The sequence below is a fragment of the Podarcis raffonei genome, chromosome 13 (assembly GCF_027172205.1).
Source record: "Podarcis raffonei isolate rPodRaf1 chromosome 13, rPodRaf1.pri, whole genome shotgun sequence".
NCBI classification, from domain to species: Eukaryota; Metazoa; Chordata; class Lepidosauria; order Squamata; family Lacertidae; genus Podarcis; species Podarcis raffonei.
The window spans coordinates 31,634,047-31,648,590 of record NC_070614.1 but is presented as its reverse complement, the minus strand read 5'-3'; the positions used below and the strand labels follow the sequence as shown (position 1 = coordinate 31,648,590).

Sequence of the window (14,544 nt, the reverse complement as noted above, 5' to 3'; positions counted from 1 at the left end):
TCTCCTTCTTCCCTTAGGGTAGATGATGTCAAATGAGACCAACTTTCTTCTTCTGGGATTCTCTGATATTCGGGAGCTGCAAATTTTACACTTTGTGATATTTCTTCTGATTTATTTGGCTACTGTCATGGGAAATCTACTCATAATCATACTCATAACCCTCAACCGTCAACTTCACACGCCAATGTACTTTTTCTTGATGAATTTATCCATCGCAGACATTGGCAACATCTCCATCAATGTCCCCAAAGCCATGAGCAACTCCCTCATGAACACCAGGTTGATTTCATATCCAGAATGTGTTTCCCAAGTCTTTTTCCTCATCTTCTTTGCAGTGACTGACCTGGTCCTCCTCACAGTCATGGCTTATGATCGATATGTCGCCATCTGCAATCCACTACGATATGAGACAGTGATGAACATGAGAGCTTGCATCCAAATGGCAGCCAGTGCATGGATGACTGGCCTTTTCAATGCTATGTTACACACTGGGGGCACATTTTCCATCGCTTTCTGCTCCAACGTTCTCAACCAGTTTTTTTGTGAAATCCCACAATTGCTGAAGCTCTCCTGTAATGACAATTATATGACAGAAGTTGGGATCAATGTATTTGCAGCATGTGAAGCTTTCGGTTGCTTTATCTTCATAATCTTTTCTTATGTTCAGATTTTCACCAACGTACTAAGAATCCCCTCAGTGCAAGGGAAGAAGAAAGCCTTATCTACCTGCTTGCCCCACCTCATTGTTGTCTCCTTATTTATCTGCACTGGCACCCTTGGCTATTTGTGCCCAACTCAAAATGCCCCCAAAGATCTGGTCATGATGATTTCTGTGTTATATTCTATGTTGCCACCCATGATGAATCCAGTGATTTATAGCATGAGAAACCAAGAGATCAGAACCGCACTGTCAAAACATTTTGGATGGAAACTTTGTTCCAAGCATCAAATGAAAATCATTTTGTAATCTAGTGTATTTTGATATGGGCAGTAAGGAGGGAGAATAAATTATTTTGGTTTGCATTTTAACATCACCCACCATACTTTGTCAGTCCCTGGCTTTCTAATCGATTGGAACATGACTCTCAGTGAGATTGTGCATTTCTCCAATTTTTGCAATGCAGTGGCAGGTCAAATAAATGTGCAAGAATATGTTTGTTTTAATGAAAAGGTGCATTAAGAATAGGGTGAGAGACAATGTAAACAGACAAAATGCATATTTTAGGGGCAAAATGCATACCTCAGGTGAACAAACATACCATTTTAATTGGATTTTAGTAAAAAAAAAATTAAAAGTGAGTGGTTTGATGAATAAATGATTGTGTATATGCAAAATTGACATGGAGTAGAAATATTCTGGTCCATTTACAGCAAGTAGATACCTTCTTAATAGTATATGTTCTTTAGTAGCAATGGTAGATTTGGTGTGGTTTTTTTTAAAGGTATGGACTTATAGTTATTTCATAATCAGAAAGAAAGAAAGAAAGAAAGAAAGAAAGAAAGAAAGAAAGTCCTTTTTGTTTCAGGGCAGAAGTACTGGGATTTAAATTCCTACAATTCTTACCAATAAGGCCCAAAAGAGCTAGGAATCTGACCAGGGGCACCGACTTGCTCCCCATTGAGGGGGTGAGGCTACGTGACATGTCACGTGACTCTACCCAGCTTGCCCGGCAGGATGCACGGAGGGCGATCGTCATGTTTGTTTGTCCCAGCTGCTGCCCAGCTCCTGTGCTTCCAGGCTGCTGGGCAGAGGCTGGGGTGAATGGAAGGTGTGCAGTGGTGGCAGAGGTTGGTGGCAGCCCTCCCCCCCAATATTGTGGGGCACTGCCCCCTGCTGAAAAATAGTGGGGGAGCTGAAGCCTCCTCTGCCCCTGATACCTGGTGCGCCTGGATCTGACTATCTGAAATACCACTTCCTATTACACATGCCTTCACATGAAGTGCTCTTCCATCAGACACCGGTTATGTGGTGTTTGGTGTGAGAAAGATTCCATGCTTGTTGCACTTCTTGGTTTAAATACTTTCCCCAGAAAAGCTAACCTTTCACCATACTTACATTGTTTCAGCACCACTGAAAAGGCTTGGTTATTTGTAAACAAGGTTGGTTTACATTTTCTATTGACATTCAGAAACACCATATGTTTTCGTATGTGTTTGTTCATTTATTTAATTAATTACATTTATGAATACTTTCCATAAAATATCTCAAAGTAATTTCACAATAAGAACATAAACAATAAAGAGATTTAAAAACAGGCTGCTGTTTCCAGCCATGAACCTGAATAATTGCACCCCCAGCCTCTGAAGATGGGGGGCTCAAATTGGACATAATGAGAGATAGCAGAGGCTAGCTTCCCCCTTAATTCCCCCAGTGAATTTGGGGGGTGCCTTGAACCCACAGACACCTTCTGCTGTCAGAGTTGGAAGACTTCACCAAGAATGGAGGGGCAGGGTGCTGTGTTATGCCGTGACTCCATTTTGAAGAAAGCCTTGATCAACTACCTAGTTCACTGTGGATCCCCTTCTATTTTGGATAATTGGGTTAAATAAAAGGCACCCCAGCTGGCCTGATGTTGACAAAAGCTGCTGGCCTGATGTTGACAAAAGCTGATAACAATTTGACAGCTAATTTGCAGGTTAAATTGCTGCTCGGATGGGACTTTGAAAAAAGAGGGGTAGAACCTTTTACCACCATTTACTTACGTCCATGTACTTCTGAATCCTATCTGTCAGAAATGATGGGAGCCATGTCAATGAAGTACCCCCCTAACTCCCATTCCGTCAGGATGATCCATGGTTGACAATACAGGAAAACCAATGGGGCAACATTTCCCCTTCCAGCTCCTGGCCCAAAGCAGTTTCCATGCTGAAGCCTGGCCAGAAGCCAGAATGGAAAGGATCTCAATTATCAATTTCATATAGAAACATTTGGAACTATGTCAAAAAACAAACAAAGACAAACAAACAAACCACTTGTTCACACAACTTGTACAAAAAGGGGGTGTTGGACACAAAATGACAGTTCTTCAAATTGGAGGAGTCTGATTATGTTTTCGTTTCAAAAGAGGCCATATTATCACCTCATTTAGTACTTCCCCTGAGATAAGTGTTTATAACTTTGCTAGCCCAAGTGTAGAATTCTAAACATCCTGATTTCAATGACCAGGATGAGAATACAAGCAATTAGCTACACTTCTCCCAAGAGCATTTCCACATTTCAAGGTCAACAAAGTACAGTAGAAGGTATTCAAGAAGAGAGTGAGGGGGCAGGGTAAGACAACATCAGGGCCTCTTTCTATCAGAATGACCCCCTCTTAATGCTAAAGGACACCATCTGCCCTGTGAGTAATGAGAACAGAGTGATATATGCAGGCAAGCAATTTCAGGTCCTCCTCCAGTTGAACTGTCCTCTACCACTACCCCAATTCACCTTTATATTTTTTATCATTTTATCATTTTAAAATTGTAAATGGTCTTGGCCTCAGCAGAATGGTAGTATAGTTATATGTAACAAAAAATCCCATAAAACATAGCCTCCTCCAGAATAGCTACTGAAAAACCAGAATACAATCAAAATGGATCTCAGCAATGCTGTCTGCAAAGTGCTTTGCAAGCACGTGTCAGTGGGCCTCAGTGCCATCATCTATTTTCTCTTGAGGAGATAGCTATTGTCTCAAAGGCCTTTCGTAATATGGAGCAGCTCCTTGCAGCATAGAATCCCTGTACTCTTGAGTCTGAACCTGGACCTGAAGCTATGAAAATGAATTACTGACATAGGTCTAGCTCCCATGAGTTGAACAGTCCCATTAGCTTATCAGTGCCAATTATCTAGGCTAGGGTAAGGGAAATAATAATAAAGGCAAAAGAAGAAATATCAACAAACTTTTGTGATTAGCTGCACTGAGCTCCTGGGAACACGTCTCCAAGAAACCAAAGACAGACATATAAATTCCTTTCCACAACTGAAAAACTGAAAAGCTACATTGAAAGACACAGAGTCTTGATTCAAATGAAGAATGGAAGTGATGCAATGAAGAGACAAATGCAAACACTACACTGATGCAGCTGGAAGGAAGACAAATTGCATCTACTGTTGATAAAACACAGTACTTTTTCTGGGGGGTACTCAAGGACATGCCGTCCTGAAACTCCCCCTCCCCAGTGTTTAAAGTGTGGCACTTACTGCAGCAAAGTCATGGTGAGTAACAGTACCATTTTTTCTTTTAAAAATCACTGATAATATGTATGAGGAAAAGTAAATAATCAGTTTCTTATTCCCACCCCCTTTCTTCTCACCATCCTCATCCCCATTCTCTTGTCTCTTTGCCCATTCATCTTCCAAGGACAATTTCTCCATCTTTTAGTTTTCTCTCAGATGCTCAGGACAGACTGAAGACACACAATGAACAGAATGAGTTAGCTGAGATATATACGGGGGGGGGGGGGAGAGAGAGAGAGAGAGAAGAATAGAATAGAATAGAATAGAATAGAAAATAGATAAATATATAGCCCAACTTTCTTGAAACCAAATGTGCTTGCTTGCTGTGTTTGTGAGACACTTTGTGGACAGGTTTTTAGAGTGACAAACTTTCATGGAATGAGCAATTAAAGTAAATTAAAATGTTGTTTTCTAACTATGCAAAAGACCCCATTTGCACTTGTAACAGTGTGGGGTCTTTTAAGACCAGGTTGTGTCTCAGCAGCACTTCCTGGAATGACCCTGTCACATCACCATTTCAGGAAAGCTGGCCAGGCTAGAAGCTAGTTCTGAAATAGCCCAATGTCACTGTGTGCATGCCCAGGGCATGTGAAACATGTTTTGACCTTTTTCTTTTTTTTAAAAAAAGGAATCTCAGCCACCTCATTACATTAACAAGGAAGTCACTGCAAAATACTCACACATAGCATTTATATGAAGGTCTTACATTCCCAGCAAAAGAGGCAGAAAAAAAATAAGGAATGTTGCAGGGAGTGGTTTTGGGAGGGTGGGGAGAGGGGGAGAAAGCAGGCTTTGACACAGCACAGCATAATGTTTAGATCATGTAACAGCATTGCCAGAATAGCCATGGGGAGAGTTGTCATCTGAACTGACCACAGGGCCTATATCCTGTGTCCATATCTCTGTACTGTGGCCTGTTGCTGGTTATAGGTTGGGATGCTGGTCTTAGAAAGCAGACCCTCCAAGTGTCCCTTTTTTCCAGGGTCGCCCCTGATTTAGAGAAGTCATCCCAGTTTCTGATTTGATCCTGGAATGTCTCGCTTGTCCTTATGGTGTTCTTATTTTCATTGGAGAAATGTTGGAGGGTATGGTAGGATGTCCCTTTTTCATTTGTGAAATGTTTGAGAGTTTGGAGTTATCCAATTCCTGAGCCGTCTGAAGGCAATCCTGTATAGGGAAGTTGTTTTTTTAAAAAAATGTTAAAAGTTTTATTATGTTTTTAGATATGTAGGAATCTGTCCAAAGTGCTGGGGCCACCCAGTAGGATGTGTGGGGTATAAATATTAAAATTATCATTATGGAGTGGGGTGTCCCAATTTTGATCAGAGAAATGTTGGTGAAAGTAATGTGTGAGTACTATCAGCTGGGAAGTAAAAGTGAAATCAAGATATAGCACCTGTATAAGTCAGTAGGTTTCCTATATAAAGGGGGGGGGGTGTTCCCTTACATCTCCAGTATGTTGTTGCACTATATTCTCCAAAATATGAATGTCTTCCATGGATTAGTCTAGGCTCCGGTTGTTGGTGGGGTGTAATTCCTGTTGGAATAGCCTACATGACCCAGGTGTCAAAGGTCTCATCAAAGCAGAAGAGAGACTATGGTGGGCAGAAGCTGAGAAAGTGTTGTTCTAAGCCACGCATGAGGATGCTAACCTACTGCATGAAAATGCACCATTATCATCATCATCATCTAAGGTCCCAGGGTAGTATACAACACTATAAAAATGCCATATTAAAATCACTTAAAACAATTTCAGTTTGGAAAAAAGAGGTGTAACCCAAGATGTGTGTGTGTGCGTGTGTGTGTGTGTGAGAGAGAGAGAGAATATGTTTGTATTTGTGGTGTCAAGAAATAGGGTGAAGATATCTGCCTTCAGTATGTGGTGTAAACTCTATAATGAAAGAGCAAAATTCACCTTTTTTGAAAGTGGTTTGTACAAAAAAATACCCTAACCAAGAACAGTCCCATAAACTTCTAAGGACACTGGAACTACCAAGAGGAGCCCCTCTGCCATTCTTGACACAAGGCAGAGTCTTGTAGAGAAGGACGTAATATAAGATATTAGGAGGCGAATTCACTTAGCATTCTAAATAGTAATACGAGTAGTTTAATTGTGCCCAGAAACTAATTTGTAAACCACTGAAGGTGATTTGTGAGTTCAAAATTGAACCCTAGTCAGCAATAAGACTGCTGCATTGTGAAGCAGCTGGAATTTCTGAGGTATCTACATATTCTTCTAAAGTAGTTATATAGAATTTTCTCCTGTGCCTCAAAGCTTATCATCCATTCAAATGCATATATGACATCCACTTTGTTGTACTATGAGGAAAATGTTGCAGGGGCAACAGGATTATAACAGTCCTCCCTACAAGAAGCACAAATTTCATGGTGGATGCAGCACTGCCCAAAACATTATTAATTATGAATTTAAATTATCTGCATACAAGCATTAAATAAAATGGAGAATCAGTTCTGATATTTTGTGGGATTTTCTCTCCTTCATACCATTTCATTTAATGCCTATATGCAGATATTTTAAATTCATATTTATTAATGTTATGGGCAGTGCTTCATCCACCATGAAATTTGTGCTTCATGTAGGGAGGACTATGATATTCCTGTTGCCCCTTCAATATTTTCCTCATAGTACAACAAAGTGGATGTCATAAATGTATCTTGAGTAGATGATAATCTTTGGGGTACAGGAGGAAATCTGCACAATTACCTTATCCTTCAGAAAAAATAGGTAGATATCTCCAAAATTTCAGATGGTCAAAATGCAGTAGTGTTAGTACTGAACAGGGTTCCATTTTGAACTCACAAGTCACCTGCAGTGGTTTACAAATTAGTTTCTGGGCACAATTAAACTACTCATATTACTATTTAGAATGCTAAGCGAGTTGGTTTCCCAATATCTGATATTGACTCCTTCCATACAGACTCTGCTTTGTGATAAGATTGGCAAGGGGGCTCCTCTTGGTAGTTCCAGCATCCTCAGAGGTTCATGGGACCGAACTCGGAGAGAGTGTTTTTTGACCTTAATATGGTTGCACTTGAAAAAAGAAACTGCAAAAGGAGATTGCACCATGAAACTACTAAATTGCAAGATGTATAGTATTATAACATGAAATTGAACTGTTCCAATATATTTTTTAATAACTAAACATGTATTAAATGGTTTACCAATCCAGCTACTTAGTTAATTGACTATTTTTCATTGTCTCTGTACTTTTAGCAATTCACTGTTTACACCCTCCATCCCCTACCACAAAAGCTAACCACAGCCACATGTATACTCAAGATAATGCTTCGTGGACCTTTGTTCCAAAAAAGCCATAATAAATGTGCAAGTATTTCAGGCACCAACAGACTGTTCAGGAATGTGACGACAAACCTACAATGGCATCTTCGATTTTGTCTGGTTGTTTGTGCACTAACCATGAAGTCAAAAAGTTAGGGTAAATTTGTATAGGGGTGTTTTTTCCCTTCTTTTTTGGTCTTTGACTTCTTAAGAGATCAATATGTATTATATATGAAAATTCCCTGCACAATAAATTTATTAGTCCTCAAGAAAACTTTTATTTTTGCCATAACAGATCATATATACATTTTAGTAATGTAGGCTGCAATACTGTGAACACTTAGCTGAGAGTAAGTCCCACTAAATTTAATGAGACATACTTTGAGCATAGAGTTTTATCATTAAATGATTGAAAATGGATGTACTCACTTTCTTTGTTAAAGTAACCATCACTGGTTCCATGCAGAAGTCTCCTATCAGCTCAAATGCAGCAGTTTTCAAAAAAGATATTCCAGTTGCTCAGGAAGAAGACTTTGAAGTATTATGTTGCATGTATGTGTAGATTGAACTTTATTTTGTCTCAACAATGTTTCAATGGGCAGACAAGGCACGTAGTTCGCCCAGTCCTTTGAACTTCCTTAATTCTTCCTTTGAAAATTAATCCTCTGTATGTATCTACTAACACTGAGGTTTTTCTGCTGTGGGAAGGAATTTATAGTTCTGTTTTCTCTGACTTCTTTGAGACATGCTCTCTCAGGAGCCCAGTACACCTAATCAGGAAAGTGGTGTTGATTCCCCCCCCCCTTATCTTCTCTTTGTTTGTTCCCACACTATCCTAAATAGATGATTGGCACCAATAAGGCAATAGGAATGTTGATGTCTAATTCTATTCCTCCCCCCCTTGATGTTCCAGTTAAGGCTTAAAGTACATGTACTATACCTGCAAAGAGTTGTTCCTTATTGCCTTTTACAGCTGTTCCCTCCAGAGAAAATAGAACATTGTTGAGAGGCTGGCTCAACAAAGCATTTTGCAGATGCAGTTGGTTGTTGTAAATGATGTTTCTATGTTACATAGGGTTTTATAATTTGATTCCCAAATGTTAATCTGTTTGACAGAACTGTTGAGGAGCTGAGTCAGCATAAAGACCAAGCTTCAGCAAAGGGGCTTGGTGGTGACACAACCTGAAACACAGAACTTCACAATGACAGTTCTCTTTTATTTCTTTTATGACACTTATGTAAATTTTATCATTCATGTTGAAGCCTTAGTCTACAAGGGATTCATTTTGCCCGCTTGCCCCAGGACCGAGGAGAGAACAAACGCACCAGGGAAGCAACTTCCTCTTCAGAGAAAAAAGTTTTATTGAGATCTGCGCAGAGGCAGCCAGTGGAATCCTTTCCAAAGACTGGCCATGCCTATACAAGTAAACAAGCATTTTTATACCTGAGAGCATGCCCATCTCCCCAATTCCCCCCCAATCAGCTGGCAAAGTTATGCTTATTACCTTATATCGCATATGGCTATTTGGCTAGCTAAGCCCCCCTCCCTTTCTTGTTTGTGTGTTCCTCTTCTCTTGCGTTACTCAAGCAGAAAGCATAAAACAAGAAGTAGCTTCTGGCTTGCAGAACTGAAGCAATTGCGGTTTTTGCTAGCTGCTTTACCACAACTGCAGAAATCAGCTTGGGCACAGATAATATTGAGTTTAACCCTTCCTTCTCCCTTCAATGTAAAGTGAATGAATGAATTTACTGTTGTTTTATGTTTGCTTTGTGTCATTTTCACCGTGAAAGTACTTTGCTGGGAATCCATTCAGGGACCCTTAATAATACTGAAAATTAAGAATTTTTGGACAGTACTGAATATTATAAAAACAAATATGGGATATTCCCAAAAACCCTAAAATAATTCTCCTTTTTGACACTTAAGACATTTTAAGTGTATACTTAGCAAGCTGACTAGGGCCATTACCAAAGAGACTGGTTTGACCACTTCAGCAGTTCCTTGCATCCCAAGGCAACCGAGCCACAAAGTTCCCAGGAGAACAATGGTTCATGGGTTCAAAAAGGCCACAACTTTATTGGTTACAGATGTGAGTGGTTTGGCTTAGGCTTTGGGTGAAGCCAGACTATATCTTGACTCCTGCCTGTCTGCAGGGAGTCCACAGAAGGGTAAACCACCATTAGGGAGTGCCCTATAACTTAAGTCAGATAGTAACACCCCCAGGGGTTCCCATAGGGAACTGTGACATGGCTCTAGCCCATGCGAAGGCTCCAGACAAAAATCACACCCCGGATCCCTCTAACAGGATACCCTTACTGAGGAGGGGCAGGTGAGGCCACAACCTCCCCTCAACCAAACAAACCTCCCCTCAACCAAACAAAAGGCTTCCCAATACAAACCCCAGTCTTAGAGATGCAAAATCAGCTGTGTTGTCACTGTGGCATAATCATAAATCTGAAGCCATTCCTATCCATACTGGCTCTCAAAAAGAAAGTTAGGCATTGCGTTTTCTACATTATTATTATTATTATTATTATTATTATTATTATTATTATTATTATTATAGCACTTGAAAGATTGCAATAAGCACAAGGTGACACTCTTTTGATGGTAGTTCCTTGAGTGCTGACTGTTATTCATGACAAAAATATCTACAAGGTGGCTTTTGTGACAGAGCACTGGTTTTCCCTTGCAGAGAAAAATCATTGAACCACCTTAGCCTTTTGCATTTTGTTTACTAATTAAAATACTGCAATATAACATGAGAAAAAGATACAGCATTGTTGTATTAAGTGGTTTTTTGGTTTGGTCTTAAAGAAAAATAAGAGCCAGTATGTATCATGCCCCCACAACCACCACTACCCTGCCACTGCCCCTTGTCACTCACCTATTTCCTCCCTCCCACCTTGTACCTTTGCAACTTCCTCCACCACTGCTTCCCATGGCTGCAGGCAGAGCCTCCTGGAGGTGATTTGGCGTGACCCTTACCATCACCTTTCAGGAAGGTGCCTGCCAGTCATAAAAAGGTTGGGCCAGAGCCTATTCTGGCCTATGGTTTTCCTACCACTGGGATGATGTGGCATTCAGCTGAAGAGGGGGAGCCTCCTGCCTCCTTCTGCAAGCATGAATCACTGTCTCTTTATGGCAACTCAATGGACTGGAGTGCCTACGGAGTCCATTCATGGAGATACAACATGGAGATATCATCAATAATAAAGAAACCACCTCAGCATAGAAACAAAGCGAAACAAAGCAAATAGATAAGATATATTCTTAAAAGATCAATATAAACTAAAAGGGATAATATGTAGTAGCCATGAAAACTACTAAGGTAAAGGTAAAGGTACCCCGTGCTCATCTCGCTTAAGAGGCCAGGAGCCAGCGCCGTCTGAAGACACTTCCAGGTCACGTGGCCAGCGTGACGAAGCTGCACGAAGATGAAAACTACTAGGAGACCACAAATCCATAAATACAAAAGAGAAACCAAGCCCTACCCACCAAGTCTACAATCATGAATTTCTAGGTAGCAGCAGCATCCTCACTTCTGCTGCTATCCTACGGAATATCAAAGGGGAGGGAAGTCCAAAGCCAGGGCGCCACCGCAGGGAAGGACCACTCCTGCGGCCCCACATTTTATCTGTCTCCAATGATGGGACTTCCTTAGCAGATCTCAAAACTTTCAGCTCCTGGGCAGGAATATTCAAGGAAATCCCAAGGATTTCTGGATATATCTGGGAACAGTGTCACAAAAGTGTTTAAGGCTCAATAGCGTCTTCAATGCTGTTTGGATCTCTTTGTTTCTCATGCTGTAGATGAAGGGATTCATCATAGGAGGAACTATTGTATATATCACAGTAAAGACTAGATCCATCCCAGATGAGCTGCTAATAGCTGGTCCGATGTAGGCAAAAAGTCCAGTGAACATAAGCAGAGAGACAACCAGGAGGTGGGGCAGGCAGGTGGAGAGGGCCTTATGCCGCCCCTGTTCAGAAGGCATTTTGAGGACTGCAGTCAAGATCCACACATAAGTTACAATGATGAAGACAAAGCATCCAAAAACAGAAATCCAGCTAAATGCAAGAAGTCCAACTTCAACTAGGTATAAATTAGAGCAAGACAATTTTAGTAGTTTTGGCACTTCACAGAAGAATTGATCAACACGATTGGAACAGAACGTAATGGAAAATGTGCCTGCAGTGTGTAAGACAGCATAGAGCAATGTACTTCTTCCTCATGAACTTGGCCGTTTCTGATATTGGCTCAGTTTCTGTCATTCAACCCAAATCCATGGTTAATTCAATCATGAATAACAGGCACATTTCTTATGGTGAATGTGTCTCTCAAGTTTTTTTCTTTTTCCTCTTTGGGTGGTCTGATTTTACCCTGTTAACCATAATGGCACATGACAGGTATGTTGCCATCTGTAATCCACTGCAATATGAAGTAATTATGAACAAAGGGGCCTGCATTCAGATGATAACCATTGCATGGATCACCAGTATTCTCTATGCTGTCTTACACACTGCAGGCACATTTTCCATTACGTTCTGTTCCAATCGTGTTGATCAATTCTTCTGTGAAGTGCCAAAACTACTAAAATTGTCTTGCTCTAATTTATACCTAGTTGAAGTTGGACTTCTTGCATTTAGCTCTATTTCTGCTTTTGGATGCTTTGTCTTCATCATTGTAACTTATGTGTATATCATGACTGCAGTCCTCAAAATGCCTTCTGAACAGGGACGGCATAAGGCCCTCTCCACCTGCCTGCCCCACCTCCTCGTTGTCTCTCTGCTTATGTCCACTGTACTCTTTGCCTACATCAGACCACCTAGCAACAGCTCATCTGGGCTGGATCTTTTCCTTGCTGTGATATATACTATTCTTCCACCTATGCTGAACCCATTCATCTATAGCATGAGAAACAAGGAGATCCAGACTGCATTGTGGAAACAATTGAATCTGAAGCAGTTTCCTGACACTATTCCCAGGTTCATTCTGAAATGTTTGGGATTTCCTTTTATAGCCCTTCCTAGGAGTTGATATCTACTGGGGTTGCCCTTCTTAGGGAGCAATCCAATATTCAAGAAGCAGGCATGAAAAGTATGCAGCAGAATCATCCGGTAGACACATTTGTTGTTGCTCTGTACCCCATAGATGTTATTTTGTTGTGTTTTGAACCCTGGACCTTTCCGTATTTTGTTGGCACCCAACTGCTATCAGCTAGGACCACTTATCATCCTGTTTTGGGTTGAAGGGAGATGGAGTCCAACAAAATAGGAAAGGCCATTGGTCCTCACTCACTAGACTACCGGAGTGCTACTTAAATGGCTTGGTTTTGTATTGTCATCTAAAAGCAATGCATGGTATTAAAGTAACAACATTTATTTTTCCCGTGTTGTTTTTTGTGTTGTTATTGTGTAAATGAAATGGAAAGGTATCAACTCTTTTACCATATGGAGAGGAGTTATAGCTCAATACATCTGGAAGGTTGATCTTTAGTGATTCTTTCTCAATTCCAAGTTCACCCCTTCTTCTTAAATGAGTGATCAAGCTTGACCTTTGTGACTCTAGATTCACCCCTGGCAACATTCCAATGTGATGTAGGCTACTGTGTCAATTTCACTAGCAAAGTCCCATGGCAGTTTAGCCAACCTCTGTGCTCAGGGTTTTCCTTTGGAGTTCACTGAGGAAACTACATGAAGCCCAGGATGTTCATCTCTTATGAGAGAAAGAGATTGCTGATTTTAGGTTGATTTAGGCCTGAAGAATGTAGTAGATGCTACCTGCCTATATTATATTAAGTTTAGAAAGTAGGAGCTACATTTTATTTTTATTTTACTTTTAAGTTCTGTTTATTTTGCAGATATAGGAAGGGTATCTTCAGGCATCATTTATGTAAACATGCAAAATGGTGTTCTCAATTATATATGCAGTATCATTTGCAACAGGTAGCAATGTGCTCTGTTCTGCGGGTCCAAATATAGACTAGGGCGATGGATTGACTGAGCCCTTAAAAGTCCCAGTTGCAGAGATTCCAAAGGAAGATTCACAAAACACCTGAGTGATCAGTTCCAGTGCTTTATCATAAAGTTATATCAAGAGACTTACGTACCGCAATGCAATGTAGGATTCCTTGCCGCTACACTTCAGATCGGACACTGAAGCAGCAAGCACCATGGCTTTGTCTATGAGGGGCCAATTGGATATGGGCTGCTCTTTCTCCAAGAACAAAATGGGTTCTATCTTAATAGATCTCTGAAGTAGCAACATACCAACAGTATAGAAGAAAGGTTGAATTTATTGAGCAGAATAGGCCTTTATACACACATTTTAAAAGTGCAGAAACTCACCCAGGATCAAATAAAGAGGCAGATAATAAATTCTTAACACAGAAGACTAAACAGCCAACAACACACACACACACACAAACCATCCCAAACAAAACATTAACCCAACAGCCAACATCCAATAGCAGACAACCAACTGAACCCCTCCAGCCAGCTGCAGGGAGTCCCAGGGGTATCAGGGGCTATGCAGGACCAGCAATAGCATTGGCTTGCATCAAGTCTCCCTCTTGTCTGGCTCAAACCCTGCAGTTTTTATCAGCTCCAGGCAGTGGCGTAGCTAGCCGCTCATGTGCTGGGGGCGGCACGCACATCCTGCAACCGGGAGTGGGACGAGCCGCCCATGGGGGTGCATGCATGCATGCACTGCATGAAGCCTCTCCACCATCATGCCCTCAGCCATAGGGCAGCTAAGGCTCGGTGGAGGGCAGACGCATGTCCCATGCTGCCATTTTAAGCAGTGTGGAGCCTGCAGGCACCCAAGCCACCACGTCAGTCACTGGTGTGGCGCCTAGTGCCAGCCACATTTCGTTACATTTGTTTACTGATCTAAAAAATTTCGTGAGCCCATTTTTTTTAAAAAAAAACACTTATATTTGTGTCATTTTGTCACCCCCCCTCTCCTCTGTGATCACACCTGGGACAGTCTGCACCCCCCCCTCCCTCCACCACTGGCTCC

At 41.1% G+C, this 14,544-nt stretch overlaps 2 protein-coding genes across 2 annotated transcripts; both read left to right on the top strand.

Moving 5' to 3' along the window:
• Positions 1–25: 25 nt before the first annotated feature.
• On the top strand, positions 26–967 carry LOC128398740 (olfactory receptor 14A16-like). The gene has a single exon (XM_053359993.1). It carries the CDS (start codon positions 26–28, stop codon positions 965–967), a length of 942 nt encoding a protein of 313 aa, XP_053215968.1.
• An 8,966-nt stretch (positions 968–9,933) lies between these two features.
• Positions 9,934–12,562, top strand: LOC128398739 (olfactory receptor 14A16-like). Its single transcript, XM_053359992.1, has 2 exons — positions 9,934–10,100; positions 11,727–12,562. Exons 1-2 carry the CDS (start codon positions 9,934–9,936, stop codon positions 12,559–12,561), a joined length of 1,002 nt encoding a protein of 333 aa, XP_053215967.1. The 3' UTR covers position 12,562.
• Positions 12,563–14,544: the final 1,982 nt, after the last annotated feature.

Bases quoted from the DNA above. Each gene is read 5' to 3' on its own strand.
- LOC128398740 (XM_053359993.1), top strand. From the start codon at position 26: ATGTCAAATGAGACCAACTTTCTTCTTCTGGGATTCTCTGATATTCGG.
- LOC128398739 (XM_053359992.1), top strand. From the start codon at position 9,934: ATGCAAAATCAGCTGTGTTGTCACTGTGGCATAATCATAAATCTGAAG. The intron at 10,101-11,726 runs GCAATAAGCACA...GCAGTGTGTAAG, and splicing joins ATTATAGCACTTGAAAGATT to ACAGCATAGAGCAATGTACT.